This window comes from Arvicola amphibius, chromosome 17 (genome assembly GCF_903992535.2).
Source record: "Arvicola amphibius chromosome 17, mArvAmp1.2, whole genome shotgun sequence".
NCBI classification, from domain to species: Eukaryota; Metazoa; Chordata; class Mammalia; order Rodentia; family Cricetidae; genus Arvicola; species Arvicola amphibius.
Genome location: NC_052063.2, coordinates 31,411,144 through 31,425,621, shown reverse-complemented (window position 1 = coordinate 31,425,621; position 14,478 = coordinate 31,411,144). Strand labels below are relative to the sequence as shown.

Below are 14,478 nucleotides of genomic sequence, written 5' to 3'. Positions count from 1 at the left end.
ACAGGCTCTTCCTGTGTGTTTATAAACCAGTAAAGAAGCTAAGAGTTGGGATCCAAGTGCCTTAGGAGCAGGACAGCAGGGACAGAGTCCCAGGTCACACTAGGAATAGCCAGTCTTTCAAGTAAGAAGCAAAGGGTGCAAAAACAACACCAGGGCAGGGGGACTTGTCACCCGTTGTCTCCTTTTAGATCTCAGACGGCTGCATCTTTCCTTTCATTCCTTCTGCTTCCCTATCCTCCCCATGGAGACTGCAGAAGAGAGAGCTCAGGTTTACTGCAAGGACCGGAATCTCCCCACTGTACTCCCCCCAATCTATATCTCATTTCGGAATTTTAGAAACGAAGGAAAAAGGCCAAACTAGTTACTTTAAATCACAGGGTATAGGGCACAAAAGATGATGCCTTCTAAGTCTTGTGGCTATGCCTCTGAGTATCCAAGCCTTGTGTTTATGGAACGACCCTTTAGGGTCACTACTGTTCAACTGTAAGCTTAGAGGTGTAGAGAAAGTAGTGTAGGGGAACTCAGTGTGAGCTTGATTAATTCTTAGCTTTTTATTCATTTTTTGTTTTCAAGGCAGAGCCCTTTGTTTGCTTGTTTGTTTCTTTTGGTTTTTCGAGACAGGGCTTCTCTGTGTAACAGCCCTGGCTGTCCTGGAACTCACTCTTGTCGTCAACCAGGCTGGCCTCAAACTTAGAGCGATCTGTCTGTGCCTCTGCCTCCCGAGTGCTGGGATTAAAGGTGTGTGCCACCACCGCCCAACGGCAGAGTCCTTTTTAATTCTTACTTATGTGTGTGGTGAATGTGCATGTGTGCACACTTGGTCATGGGCATGTGTGCTCACTTGGGCCAGGGCAAGTGTGCTTACTTGGGCAAGAGCATGTGTGCTTGCTTTGGAATGGGCATGTGTGCTCACTTGGGTAGGCAGAGGACAACTTTGGCTGTCATTTCTATTTATCTGTGCATGTGTGTAAGCATGTGTGTGTGTTGTGGGGGCACATGTAGAGGTCAGAGGGCAACTTGAAGGAGTTGGCCCGTTCCCTCTACTATGCAGGGCCGTGAAAATGAACTGATGTTGGCTTGACAGCAAGTGCCTTCACCCCTTGATTCAGCTGTACCCTGACTTTTAAGACAGGGCCTCTCATTGACCTGAAACTGGGCAAGAAGTTAGTGTAGCTGGCTAATGAGCCTCAGGGATCCTCTTGTCCCTGTCTCCCCAATGCTGGGGTTAAGACTGAGCCATCTTACCTGGTGATTTGTTTATTCTAACTTTTTAAAACATAGATCCCAGGGGTTTGAGCACAAGTACTTATGCTTACTCTCACTCCAGTCCCAAGTAAGCCTCTTAAGAATATGTTACTGTTCTAGGGGTTGGAGCAATGGCTCAGTGATCAAGAGCACAGACCTGGGTTTGATTCCCAGCACCCAGGTGATTCTGCTTCCAGGGGACCTGCTGCCCTCTTCTGGATGGTTCAGGCACTGCATACACATACAACACAGACACGCAGGCAAAACACCCGTAAGACAAAATAAGTAAGTTCATTTTAAAAAAGAGCATTTTGTTATTTTAAATTATATGTATGAGGGGCTGGAGAGATGGGTAAGCAGAAACCTGAGGTCCTAGCACCCATATCAGAGTCCAGCCACCTGCAACCCCGGTTCCAGGAAATCCAACTCTTCTGGCCTTCACACATGCCTGCACTCATGTGCATACCGCACCTGTACATACAGTTCAGAAAAAATACATGTATGTGTCTGTGTCTACTTATGTGTCAGTGCATGAGACCAGAGGTGCTATATCCCCCTGCAGCTGGAGTGACAGGTAGCTGTTAACTCCTCTACGTGGGTGCTGGGACCTAAACTTAGGTCATCCGGAAGAGCTGACAGAGCTCTGAACAGCTAAGTCACCTCTCCAGCCCTGAGACTATCTTTACATTTTTTTCATTTTTTTATTTTAAAATTTTTGGTTTGGTTTTGTTGTGTTGTGCATGTGCACGGGCATTTATGCTGCAGCACACGGGGGGATGCTGTAAGCTGACTCCTAGGAGTCAGTTTTCTCCTCCTACCATGTAGGCTCCAGAGCTTGAACTCAGGGCATCAGGCTTAGTGGCAAATACTTCTACCTGCTGAGCCAGCTTGCAGGTGCCCCCTGACAAAATCCTTTTTTTTATTACAGTAAGATTTTTTCAGTCATATTTTATGTGTATGCGTGTTTTGAATACATGTACGTCTGTGCACCACACGTGTGCCTGGTGTCTGAAGAGGGCAGAAGATGGTGTCAGATCTCCTGGAACTGAAGTTATAGAAGATGAACCACACCACATCAGGGCTGGGAATTGAACCCAGGTCCATTGGAGGAGCAGCCTGTGCTGCTAAGCACAGAGCCATCTCTCTAGCTCCTAAATTACATTTTTCTCATTTTTACTTTTGTGACTGTGTATGAGCGCGTGTGGAGGTCGGAAGACAACTGGCGGAGTTGGTTTTCTCTTTCTACCGTGCGGGCTCCAGGACAGAGCGCAAGTCGTCAGGCTTGGCAGCGTATGCCTTGACCTGCGGAGCCGTCTCACTTGCCCAACAGAATCTTGATATGGAGTCCAACCTAGTCTGAGCTTTATAGCCTACACTGGCCTGTAAGTCACAGCAATTCTCCTGCCTCAGCCTCCTGCATATTCAGATGAGTTATAGCTGTGTGTCAACATGCTGGCATTGATCTGTGCTACAAAGATTTCACAAGTAGGTGGTTGGAATCACATAGACGCCTTGATTGGAGAAGGGTGGTAGAGCTTTGAAAAGGTAGAAAACGTTGTCTTTGGTATGAACCTGGCCAGAAGTTCCCCGGTACATGCTGCTCTGAAGAGCTCACTGTAGCTTGGGCCAGAAAAGACGTTTCCAGACTCCTTGGGTAACGAAGATTCTTGCTTGTGGTAAGCTACTTTGGTAAGCCTCTTTGCTTCCTAAACCAGGCCCAAGGCAGAGGCCTCCAGAGCTTAGAGATGGAACGGAGCTGAAAGTTGATCCCTAATCTTTTGGAGACCAAACCAAGCCAAAAGCCACTTATCTGGTTAACAAGTAGCAGAAATGGAGCAGAGGCTTCTGCCGTGGCGTTTAATCTTATCCCAGCTGGAAAGCTTGGGGAACTCTGTTTTCTGTTTCTCATTTTGTGTGAATGTATGCGCATTCACATTCCTGCGGGTGCATGCGTGTGTGCACATGTGCACACGGAGCCGGGAGTGTTGTTGGGTGTCTTTCTCTCTCCCCCATATATGTACTGAGTCAGGGTCTCTCAGTCAAACTCAGAACTCCCTAATTTAGCCAATGCATGAGCCAATTTGTCCTGGGGTTCCCACGTCTGTGTAGTGTGCTGGGACTACACGTGAGCCACCTCTGCTGGCATTTCTGTGGAAGCTAAGAGCGGAACTCCAGTCTCACACTTAGCCCATGGATGGTTTTTAGGTCTCTGAACAGGGACTTAAATCCTTGAACTGAAAACACGCGATTTATAAAGAATAATCCCCCTTGGTCTTCTTGTGTCTTTTCAGAAACTGTGAGCTCGAGAACAATGACAAACCGGTACTCACTGGATCTTTTTTTTTTTTTTTTTTTTTTGGTTTTTCGAGACAGGGTTTCTCTGTGGCTTTGGAGCCTGTCCTGGAACTAGCTCTTGTAGACCAGGCTGGTCTCGAACTCACAGAGATCCGCCTGCCTCTGCCTCCCGAGTGCTGGGATTAAAGGCGTGTGCCACCACCGCCCGGCCTCACTGGATCTTTTTATGCTAACATCAGCACCAGCCAGTGTAAGGTTGGTGCTGACAAGTACCGACAAGGTCCGTCTTCCCTAGGGACCAGGTTCACGTCCACCTCACACGTTCTTAGATGTTTTTGTCTGGCAGATTTTGACCCTGTCTCTCTGTTTCCAGGACAAAGTCTATGATGCTTCTGAGAAGAAGGGGCAAATCAACAGCCTGGCACTCAAAGCTAGCAGAGTCTCCAGCCGGCAGAAGCACGAGACCCATAGGGAAGGGGAGGCTCCCCTCCTCTGACACTGTATTGTCACACAAGCAAAATGAGTGAATGGAGGTTAGATGTTCCTGCCAACAATGCTTATCCTTCCTTAGCGTCCTTAGCGAGCAGCGTGGATGCGCGCCCACACACTGTATGTAAAGAGGGAGTGGAAGTAAGGCGGATAAAGTGTATGACATTTGAGAGAAAAGAATTCTTTTGTGGATTGTGGGTGGGACATGGGGGGCAGGGAAAAACATGGGATAAGTTTCTCCCATGCTGAAAAAAAAGTATAAGTTAACAGATTTCAAACTAAGAGGAAATAAAAAGAAAAATTCAGTTGCAAAAACAACAACAGTGGACTCTTTGGACCAGCATGTATCAGAGATTTCTGTCTGGCATTGCCACCAAAGACAGTATTTTCTGTATCCCCCAATTTTCTGCCACCCTACCCCAGTCAAGACTTCTACATAATTTCAAATACCTGAAAGAGATAATCTTTGGCTTCAAAAGTGACAAGTTTGGAAAAAAGGTCACGTCTTGGAATATGCGTTACTCTTAATTTTCTGAGGTGAAAGGGGTTGCTCAGAAGCTGCGCTTGAACTCACTGCCCTCAGGCATCAGCGTGTTTGTGGCACCAATTTCTAACGGTTGGGGCAATATGAACTTCTGAAGCTGCTTGCACAAAGGCAGCTCTGATCACCAGTGCAGAAGCTCCAGAGAAGCCTCCCCTGCTTCTTCTGGAAAACTCAGTTTCTCCTAAGACAATTTTGGTTTGAGACACCCACCCCTCTTACTATTCTTTGTTTGTTTGTTTGTTTGAGACAGGGTTTGTCTGTGAAACAGTCCTGGAACTTACTTTGTAAACCAGGCCTCGAACTCACAGAGATCCACCTGCCTCTACCTCCTGTGGGCTGGGATTAAAGGCGTGCACCACCACTGCCTGGCCCCTCTTGTATTCTTATGAACTAAGGAACTGCCTGGATTCTCTGGCTTCAGACTGTTGGAAGTCTACACTACACCACCAAGGAAGACTGTGACCTACTACTACCCATGAAGAGGTGAGGAATCACTAGCTGGGCATTATATAGACACCTACCAACCAAAACATGCTTGGTTTTTGTTTTTTTTTAAATTTGAATACAAGGAGATTTTATTTTTGTACCGGAGATTCCTTATAGATGGTTGTGAGCCACCATGTGGTTGCTGGGAATTGAACTCAGGTCCTCTGCAAGAGTAGTCAGTGCTCTTAACCGCTGAGCCATCTCTCCAGCTTCCACCCTATTTTTTGAGACACAGTCTCTCACTGAACCTGGAAGTTATTAATGGGTTGGGCTGGTTGGCTAATAAGTCCATGAATCCACCTGTCTCTGGTCTGTGCTCCACCTGCACAGTGAGATTACAGGGGTGTGTTGTGGCTTTGGCGTTTACACGGATGCTGGAGATTCAAACTCAAGTCCTTGGGATTGCAGGGCAAACACTCTGTGTGTGTGTGTGAGAGAGAGAGCACATGCGTGTGTCACAGCATGTATGTGTCACAGCACGTGTGCGTGCCACAGCATGTGTGTCATAGCACGTGTGTATCACAGCATATATGTAGCACAGCATGTATCTGGAGATTAGAGGACAACTTGCAGGGTTGGCTCTACCTTTCACCCTGTGAGTCCTAGGGATTGAACTCGAGCTAGGTCATTAAAGCTTGGTAATAGCAGCCGGGTGGTGGTGCACACCTTTAATCCCAGCACTTGGGAAGCAGAGGCAGGCAGATCTCTGAGTTGGAGGCCAGCCTGGTCTACAGAGCAGCCACCAGGATGGCCAGGGGTACTCAGAGAAACCCTGTCTTCAAAAAAAAACCTAAAAAAAAACAAAAATCAAGCAAAGAACAAAAGTTTGGTTGCCAGTCATCAATTCTCTTCATACTGGCTCATCTGGAAATTTTGCCTTTTTTTTTTTTTTTTTTGGTTTTTCGAGACAGGGTTTCCCTGTAGTTTCTAGAGCCTGTCCTAGAACTGGCTCTTGTAGACCAGGCTGGCCTCGAACTCACAGAGATCTGCCTGCCTCTGCCTCCACCGCCCCGCCTGAAATTCTGTCTTGAAACCAAAAAAAGGTTTTACCAGAGTTTAAGCCCTTCAGAGATTAAAGAACTGTTCAGGCTGCTGTGTGCAACAGTGCCTACCACCACTTCTCAGTCCCTACCACCACTTCTGAGGAAAACGCGTGTGCCGAGAGAAGGTGGGCAGAACTTTGCACGCATTAGCTGGTGATCCTCCAAACCTGCCTAGAAGCAGTTGGAAGATTCTCAGCCTCGGATGAACAGATGGGGTACCTTATTTCTTATCAAAAAATCCACATTCTGCTGGGCGGTGGTGGAACGCCTTTAATCCCAGCATTCGGGAGGCAGAGGCAGGCGGATCTCTGTGAGTTCGAGGCCAGCCTGGTCTACAAGAGCTAGTTCCAGGACAGGCTCCAAAGCTACAGAGAAACCCTGTCTTGAACCCCCCCCCAAAAAAAAGTCCACATTCCATTGAATATTCCACTAATCCCAAGAAAAGGCTAGTCACGATTTAAATAAGACAAACAGCAAGACTCACATGTTGAGGGCCTGTAATCCCAACACTTGGGAAATGGAGGCATAAGGCTCAGAAGTTCAAAACCATCCTTAGCTATAACAAAAATGAAGCCTTCTCAGAAAACGTGAGATCCTGGCCTAAAACCAACAGCTGAGCATGGTGGCACATATGCCTCTAATTCCTGCAATCAGGAGGCAGAGGCAGATGAATGGATCTCTGTGAGTTTAAGGCCTGCCTGGTCTACAGTGTGAGTTTCTGGCCAGTGAGGGCTATCTAGTGGGACTGTCTCAAACAAATCAACCAGCCAAAGCCCCACCCAGGCAATCAACCAACCAAATAAGCAAAACCCCACAGAAAAACATCACAGCTGCACTGCAGCTGCATTCAGAAGCCAAGGTAGGGGAATCACCACAAGTTCAGGGGTTAGAGGCCATCATGAGTTTCATGCTTCAGGCCCAGCCTGGGTTACATGAGACCCTGTCTCAAAAAATCAACCATGGTTCACTTGCCTTGAGAGCCTGGAGACATCACTTCAATCCCTGGAACTGACATAAAGATGGAAAGAGAGAACTAGCTTCAAAGTTGACCTGGCGCTGGTACGCAGTTGTACACACACACACACACACACACAGACACGCTACTTTACCAATCAACCAACCAACCTAGCAAACCACTAAAGCACTCTAGCAGATAAAGGGTAAAAAGCCGAGATGAATCTGTATGAGGATGGTTTTAATATTTAGAAAGTGGCATTTCGTTTATGTAGCTCCCATCCAGAGGTTTACCATAGGGCTTCGTCTGTGGTTTCTTTTTTGAGTAGTGGATTCTTTTTCCTTCCCAGCCTTGCTTCTCAGGTTCCCTATGCTTCTCACCCAAACAGTAGGACAGACAGGCTCCATTCTCCATTTCTCCCCCTCTGTCACGGCCTCCTGGAGACAGTCCTAGGCAGGCCTTGGCCTTTTCCTCCAACCTTCTCAATGAAGCCCCGGGCACCTTGCTTTTTCTGGTACTCGGTCGCTTTGTTTTGTCCCTCTGTCCCTCTGTTCCATCCTAGCCCTTCCCCACACAGGAGCCTCCCACAGGTCAGTTCCTGTCTTCCGACCAATCCCCAATTCTGAGGTCTCTGGCCAAGGTGCCGCGGACAAGCTCCTGCCCCTCAGACCCAGCCCGCCCCTCCCCCAGGCTGCGACTCCCCAGCTCGACTCCAAGCTAAAGCCCCGCCCCGAAGGCCAGGCCCCGCCCCCGCCCCTCGCGGGCCCCGCCCCTCGCTCACCTGAGGCGTCTCCGCGCGCGCGCAGGCTGTTGGGGGTTGGGGGAGAAGGGCGGTGTCGGGTGGGAAGAGGGGTGGCGAGTCCCCCACTCTGGCCCAGGTGGCCCAGCGCGGGGGCGATGGGGTCACTGAGGCGGCGGCAGCCAGGCCGAAGCCGGGATCCGGGCGCTCAGGGGTGGCGGCTCCATCTCCATCAGGGGCTTCACCTGAGGAGGGACCGGCCCCCCCACAGAGCCCCCCTTATTACGGCCATTCCCCCCCTCCGGAATAACTTCCGGTCCCACTACCAGGCGACAGGCGACTGGGCCAAACACCGAGCGCCCCCAAGCCGGGGAGACTGCTGAGGAAAAAAAAAAAAAGGGAGAGGAGCTAGGGGAGAATAGCCGAGCGCCGAAAGATTTAAGTCCAGAAGGCCCTGTCGTGCAGAGGTTAAGCCAAAGCTATCTCTTCATCTGCATCTAATTTGCAAACTAGGTGCACACGGGAGCCCCGTGTGCCCCGGCACGTCTGCTCCTCGTTCCAAGGTTTGCCCCCGCCCTCCCCAAGATAATATTGATTTCAACCTCTTGGCATTATTTGTCAGTCCTGCCGGGAGAGCAGGAATCGTGGGAACGGTTTGAGGGTACCAAACATTTGAAAACAATCGCGCCTCTCTTCGGAGGTAGCGCCAGGTCAACCAGCTAGGTTGAGACCCGCTCCTTCATTTCCAGAGATTGCACCCAAGAGATCCCAGTCATAATCTTAAACAGGCACTTTATTGGTGTATTTTCTCAAAGTAGAGCTCTAAGGGGGAACCCCTCGCATCCCATAGGCAGCAGAAGATAGGAAAGTACGCTTGTTACACATTCCCACACACTTGGCTGAAGAAGGCCTGGGTGGGGAGGCCTTAGAAGCCTAGGTGCGGTTGGATGAGAAAACATGTCTTCCGAACTGCTCTCCAAGAGCTCTCCTTCCTGGCACAGGGTCAGAGGCCAGGAGCGTGTGTGCCTGGGCACAGCTTAAGACACATTAAACACAGGGTTGTGACCCGAGAGGCGGAAGGAAATGTTAAAGATGGGTTAGAAAGGAGTTTAGGTGGTTCTCTGGGTACAGATGGCTCTGCTCGATGCTTTCATGGGACGACGCGGACACGGACACGGTGCCAGGCATTGCTGAGTACGCCTCTCAGGTTCCAGATGGGAGCGACAGTGTCTGGCTGCACGTTGTAGCTGTCGTCCACAGCTTTACAAACGACCTCCAAGTCCTTCTGCTCTGCCGGCACCTGAGCTGTCAAATGCCATATTCGCCAAGCCCAGGCCTTCCGGGGACACTGCTCCTCTCCCTCTAGCTGAGCTTCCTGCCAGGTTAGTCCACCATCTATAGACACATCCACCCGAATCACGGCCCTGCCACCGCCGCTCCATGCGTAACCCTTGATAGTCACCTCTCCCGATTCTACAGTTGCCCCGTCTTGAGGTTCTGTGATAGCTGACTGGACAGGCAGCTCCTGAATCGATGGAGCTTGATCGAAGTCTACCGTGTCCCAGTCCACGGATGGGGAGAAGCCTTTGTAATCCCGACGCTGCCAGTGGCTGTGGCTCTCCTCCGACTCCACGCTTACCCTGCCGAGCCATTTGACCTGACGGGCACCTACCACACCGGGAACCACCACCCGCACAGGGAAACCATGGTCACGAGGCAGAGGCTGACCGTTCATTTCATACGCCAGGAGGACCTCGGCTTCAGGATCCAAGGCCCGAGCCAGAGGAATAGATGCTCCATAGGCAGTCCCAGTGGGGTCTGAGTCCAGTCCCTCAAAACAGACGTGGGCCTCGGTTTCACGGGGTCGGTGGCCAGCCTGGGCTAACACATCGCAGAGTCGTGCCCCAGCCCAGCGTGCGGTGCTGATGGCTCCCGTCTGCCACTCGAGGCCCTTCACCGCCTTAACCTTGTTCATCTCAGCGCGCCGGTTGCCAGCACACTGCAGAGTGACAGTGACCTCATGTTTGGGAAACTTATACAAATCATCCAAGGACAGGGACAGCGACTGGCCTCCAGGAGCCCCCACTATATGCAAGCGATAGGTGTCTGGGTCCACGTTAGGTACAGGCAGGTGGTTCCGGGTGAAGAAAATCGGGTTTGGTGTGATGTAGTTTTCTGTTAGCAGTTCAGGGGGAGGCTCTGCATTAAAGGGGCGCTGGCTATTAATCCTCAGGGCTGGATGACGGCTAGGATCATCGGCATAAGGGTCAGAGGCCTCCAAGGTGGGGGAGACATTTTCTTCAGGGTTCAGTTCCCCAATCTTATACTCAGCCAGTAACTCACGTACATGGGGCTGGTTGTGAGAAGCATAGAGGGCCCAGAAGGGTTCTATGGGACCCCCAGCTGCTAGCATCAGTTTGGATGGTCCTCCTGGATGCAGGTCCACAAATTTTGTGACATCAAAGACCTCAGAGCCTAGGGTTACCCAGACTCCAGTTTCAAGGCTGTTGTGGGACCTCACTTCCTCTCTGGTGTACACCCGGGGTGACTCCTGAGCAGCCTACAGACAGGGGAGGGGAAGGCAAAAGGAAGAGACGTGAAATCACTCTAGGCCATTCTGACCCCATCCACAGCCTGAGCCTGGGAAACAGGGAGGGAGCAGATAGTATCTCAGCAGTGTATGAACTAGGAGCCCCCACAGGCCAGAGCGTGTAAGATCCCTTTGTTCTGGAAAGGAAGCCCCTTTCCTGCTTACCCTGCAGCGATGGTCATGGTAGGCCAGCGCCACGCCCAGACCTAGCAGGGCCCCCACCACTTTCCATCCCCGAGTTTGTGAGTTCTCATCAGGGCAGGTGAGGCTGGGGTGCTGAGTTTTAAATGAATCATTCGTGGAACACGCTGGGAAGCAGAGCCTCGAGGGGGTTGACTTGACCCTGGAAGAAAGAGATTTTTAGCCTCAGAAAGTCCAGTGAAAACCAGTGAAAGTCTGTGGCTGCCTCTCCCTCCTTAGTCACTGGTTTTCAGTTGGGATTTAGTTTCTTCCGGATGGGTAGGACCGGTGAAATATGGCTTTCTCATTCCTTCAGGGTCATCTCTGTACCACCTTATCTTCCAGATAAGATAAATATCTACCAGATAAGGTAATTATGAGATAGATTGGGCGATAAGTGCTGGGCTGGGACCGCCTACCTGATGGCCCGAGGAAATCCCACCATCACCACCGTTCTACACAGCCGCAGCAGCATCGTGGCAGACCTACAGGAAGAAGATTCTGGGTTTCAAAACAAGAAAACCCTGTGAGGGGACATTTGGGAGACCTGAGAATCCGGGGTCCCAGTGGGTTCTGGGAGTGAACTTGGAGCACTTGAGCGGGAGTGGGGGTGGAGTGCGGTGGGAAAGTACACCGGCTTCTAGAACAATGCCCCAGCCCAAAGCACCTAAGGACAGATGAAGGTTTGCCAATTATTAAAAAAAAAAAAAAGGAAATGATACTGGGTATTGAACCCAAGGCCTTGAGAATGTTAGACAAGTGCCCTACCACTGAGGTTTTATGCCTCCAGCCCCCAGATTGTGATTATTTCTAAAGTGCGGCTGATGAAAACAGAGACAAGAAGGAGCAGGAACCTAACGGGGTGAAGGAGTCCAAATCTTTGAAGCAAACTGCCTTGGGGTTATACAACCAGGCCTTGTCGTTAACCGGCTTCCCGGCTCCCCGGGCAACACAGCAGGCCTCTCTGAACTTGTATCATCACTACCCAGAGGACCTGATATGAAGAGTAAACAAGTAATAACATTCATTCGGGCCTTCGCAGTTCTCTCCCTCCACCCCCTCTAAAACAAATACCCCGTCTAGGAACTGAACCCCAATGCAGCGTCTCCACCCTAACCTGGTAGTGTCCGCAACAAACTGAGAAAAGTCAACGGCCAGGGTGTCGGGATGGGCTAGAGGAGGAAGTTAATTTTTCTGCTCTCTGTCCTGCAACAGCGTCTTTTTCACAGCCCAGTGCCTCTCTGACCCAGGAGGGTCCAAGAGGAGAAGGGTAAGAAGCTGCTGTTTGCTGGGATGCTGGGGGTGGGGTTGTTACGGATAGGGAAGGCAGGAAGATGGAAATAGATGCGAATTCTTCTGCTCTTTATGTCTGGGTCACGGGGACCTGTACTCTTTCTGCTATCTACCCTTAATTTCAGCAACCTGATTTTATCAGCTCGGTCCGAGGCTTGGGAGCGGTGGCCTGCTAAAAATATTGAAATGCCACTCTTTGGTGTAAGCTCCTTACTTTCCGGAACACTTTTAAGTAGGAGGGTGTGTCTGTCCAGAATTCGACCTGGAAGGTAGCCCTGCGACCCCAGGAGCACCCAGACATCGTAAAAGGAGGTACTGGTCCCTTTGCTACTCCTAAGATTTGGAGCTTCACTGACCGTCTTGGTCCCACCGTTGCTCTCCCTCCTGTCTCTCCCGGTGGCAGGGTCCCCTTACCCGGCTCGGTGTCCGCAGCGGAACAATTTCACCCGCCCCATGCGGGGCAAGAGCTCCCCGCGCGGCGGGGCGGGGCGGGGCGGGGCCTGGCCATGACGTGCTCGGTTGTGCAGGCGTCCTCACGCCCCTCGCCCGCGCCGCAGCTATTGGCCCCTAGCTTCGCGGCTGCTCCTGAGAAGGATTGGCAGCTGTCACGGGGTCGCCGGATACGAGGCGGGGGGCGGGGCGCCGCCGGCTCCTGGCTGGTGTTAGGCCTCTCCCTCCTAGGGTAGTGGACACACACTGATGACCAGAGCCGACCGCAGCTACGCAGGGCAATGAGAGGCCTCACTGATGAAGGTGACGAGGGTCCCGAAGGCGACCAAAGCTAGTTTCCCCGGGTGGCCTCCGGGTCTGTGGGTATGTCCCGCGCCTCTGCAGTTGTTTAGCGTTGCAGCTGTTGAGCCCTGATTGTTTTAGGGCCAAGAATAACAGAAGAAATGACGCCTTAATAAAATGGTGACTGGAAGGCTCCCATAGTGAATTTCTGAAGTGCGAAACCAACAGCACTGAAAATCCGTCTTTTACTTATTTTGAGACAAGGTCTTTCTGTGTAGTCTTGGCTAGCCTGGAACTGATTTTGTAGACCAGGCTGGCCCAGAATTCTTGCGTGTTGGGCTTAAAAGTGTGCACCACCAATCCCAATCCTTAAAAACATCTTTTAAAATTTTCAGTGTGTATTGAGGTGGCGCAGGTGTGGTGGCACACGCCTTTAATCCCAGCACTTAGGAGGCAGAGGCAAGCGGATCTCTGTGAATTTGAGGCCAGCCTGGTCTACAGATTGAGTTCCCGGACAGTCAAGGCTGTTACACAGAGAAACCCAATCTTGAAAAACCAAAACCAAACAAAAAACAAATACGCACTTTAACAAGAAAAATGGCTTTTTTCGTTAAAAAAGTTTAACGAAAGCATGAACATTATGGTCTTGTATATCAAAGTAAAGGACACTAATAGAATAAATTCCTTTACTCTTAACCAGTTACTAGAGACTGAAAACTTGACGCTTAGCCCGTGAGCCGGGTACAAACATTCTTAGACTGCCCTCTAGAGATCAGAGGTTGAGCTACAGACTTATTAATTAAAAGCAAAACATTCCGGAAGATTTTTTTTCCTTTACTTTTCCAAACAGGATTTTTGCGTGGAATCAGGGACGCCGAGCAGGGAGTGTGCTCAAGAGGGGACATGATGGGTGGTGAAAAGGTGGTATTGGCTCTGAAGTTTCTGGAATGGAAAGGTTCCAGCCTTTGTGAAGGTCATCCTAATGGCTGCTCAAGTTTCAGCTGGTGTTGTAAGCTTAGGGAGGCTAAGGCCATCCTGGACCAACCAAGACCTTGGTACGGCTTCTTCCCCCATCTGCAAACGCCACCCAGTTTCATTTGATCAAGCTAGTATCTCCTGTAGCTCAGCTGTCTCAGACTCGGTACTCGGTACGTGCCTGAGGATCCTCTAGCCCCAACTGATGATAGGTGCGTGCCACACCTGGCTCATCTCACAGGTGGAGACTGGTGAATTAGGAGGGACGGCTTGGAAAGAAAGGGCTGCCTGACCCCAGTCCTCTGAACATTCTAACTTGAGATTCTTGTAACTCTACCCATTCTCCTGTTTTACTTGCTTGCTGTGTTTCAGCTTCCTTTAGACTGTGACGAATGGGAGGACTTCAAGCAGAAATAAGAAACAGATCCAGGCAAGATATTTTTTTGGGGGGTGTTGGGACTGAAGCTGAGTTAAATCAGTCATTTATTTTTCTTCCTTTTTGGAGATACGGTCTTGCTAAACTAATACTGAGGATCCCCTCAAACTCACTCTTACAGCAGGTACAGGTCACCATACACAGCTGTCTTACATATGTGTACCATGTGTAGGCCAGAAGACATCAGATCCCCTGGAACTGGAGTTGAGGATGGCTGTGAGCCACCCTGTGTGTGCTGGCTATTGAACCAGGTCCTCTGCGAGAGCAGCAAGTGCTTTACACTGCTGAGCCATCTCCCCTCTATCTTTATTCTTCATGCTTAGATTACAGCTCCAATTCAGAAACTAATATGTAAACGAGTCCTAGGAAAATGCAAAAAATATTGCATAGCATTTCCAACAGATCAGCTATGCCATTCCTCTTTCCAGTCTCAAGAAACTCCGAGAGATCCTAAGACCACACCAGTGCACACAGAA

The 14,478-nt window shown here is 50.3% G+C and overlaps 2 protein-coding genes across 5 annotated transcripts in view; both read right to left on the bottom strand.

The window, feature by feature from the left end:
- Ikzf4 (IKAROS family zinc finger 4) overlaps positions 1-8,137 on the bottom strand; it is a 35,366-nt gene extending 27,229 nt beyond the window's left edge. The window contains exon 1 of one of the 2 annotated variants that reach the window (XM_038314634.2): positions 7,839-8,137. The gene's annotated coding sequence lies outside the window, so the exon portion shown is untranslated. The remainder of the gene's footprint in view (positions 1-7,838) is intronic. The other variant, XM_038314642.2, reaches the window with a different exon arrangement.
- A 434-nt stretch (positions 8,138-8,571) lies between these two features.
- Suox (sulfite oxidase) lies at positions 8,572-12,362 on the bottom strand. 3 transcript variants are annotated; one of them, XM_038314695.1, is made up of 4 exons: positions 12,274-12,362; positions 10,986-11,051; positions 10,552-10,729; positions 8,572-10,356 (listed from the first exon to the last, which is right to left on the bottom strand). In XM_038314695.1, exons 1-4 carry the CDS (start codon positions 12,312-12,314, stop codon positions 8,947-8,949), a joined length of 1,695 nt encoding a protein of 564 aa, XP_038170623.1. In that variant the 5' UTR covers positions 12,315-12,362; the 3' UTR covers positions 8,572-8,946. The 3 variants fall into 3 exon arrangements, with proteins under 3 accessions (XP_038170623.1, XP_038170625.1, XP_038170626.1); XM_038314697.1 differs by having other exon boundaries at positions 12,216-12,331; XM_038314698.1 differs by lacking the exon at positions 12,274-12,362 and adding an exon at positions 11,421-12,038.
- Positions 12,363-14,478: the final 2,116 nt, after the last annotated feature.

Excerpts from the sequence above, each read along its gene's own strand:
- Suox (XM_038314695.1), bottom strand. The coding sequence starts at position 12,314 with ATGGGGCGGGTGAAATTGTTCCGCTGCGGACACCGAGCCGG. Across the intron at positions 11,052-12,273 it reads CGCTGCGGACACCGAGCCGG|GTCTGCCACGATGCTGCTGC; the intron begins GTAAGGGGACCC and ends TTCTTCCTGTAG. Across the intron at positions 10,357-10,551 it reads ACCATGACCATCGCTGCAGG|GCTGCTCAGGAGTCACCCCG; the intron begins GTAAGCAGGAAA and ends CCCTGTCTGTAG.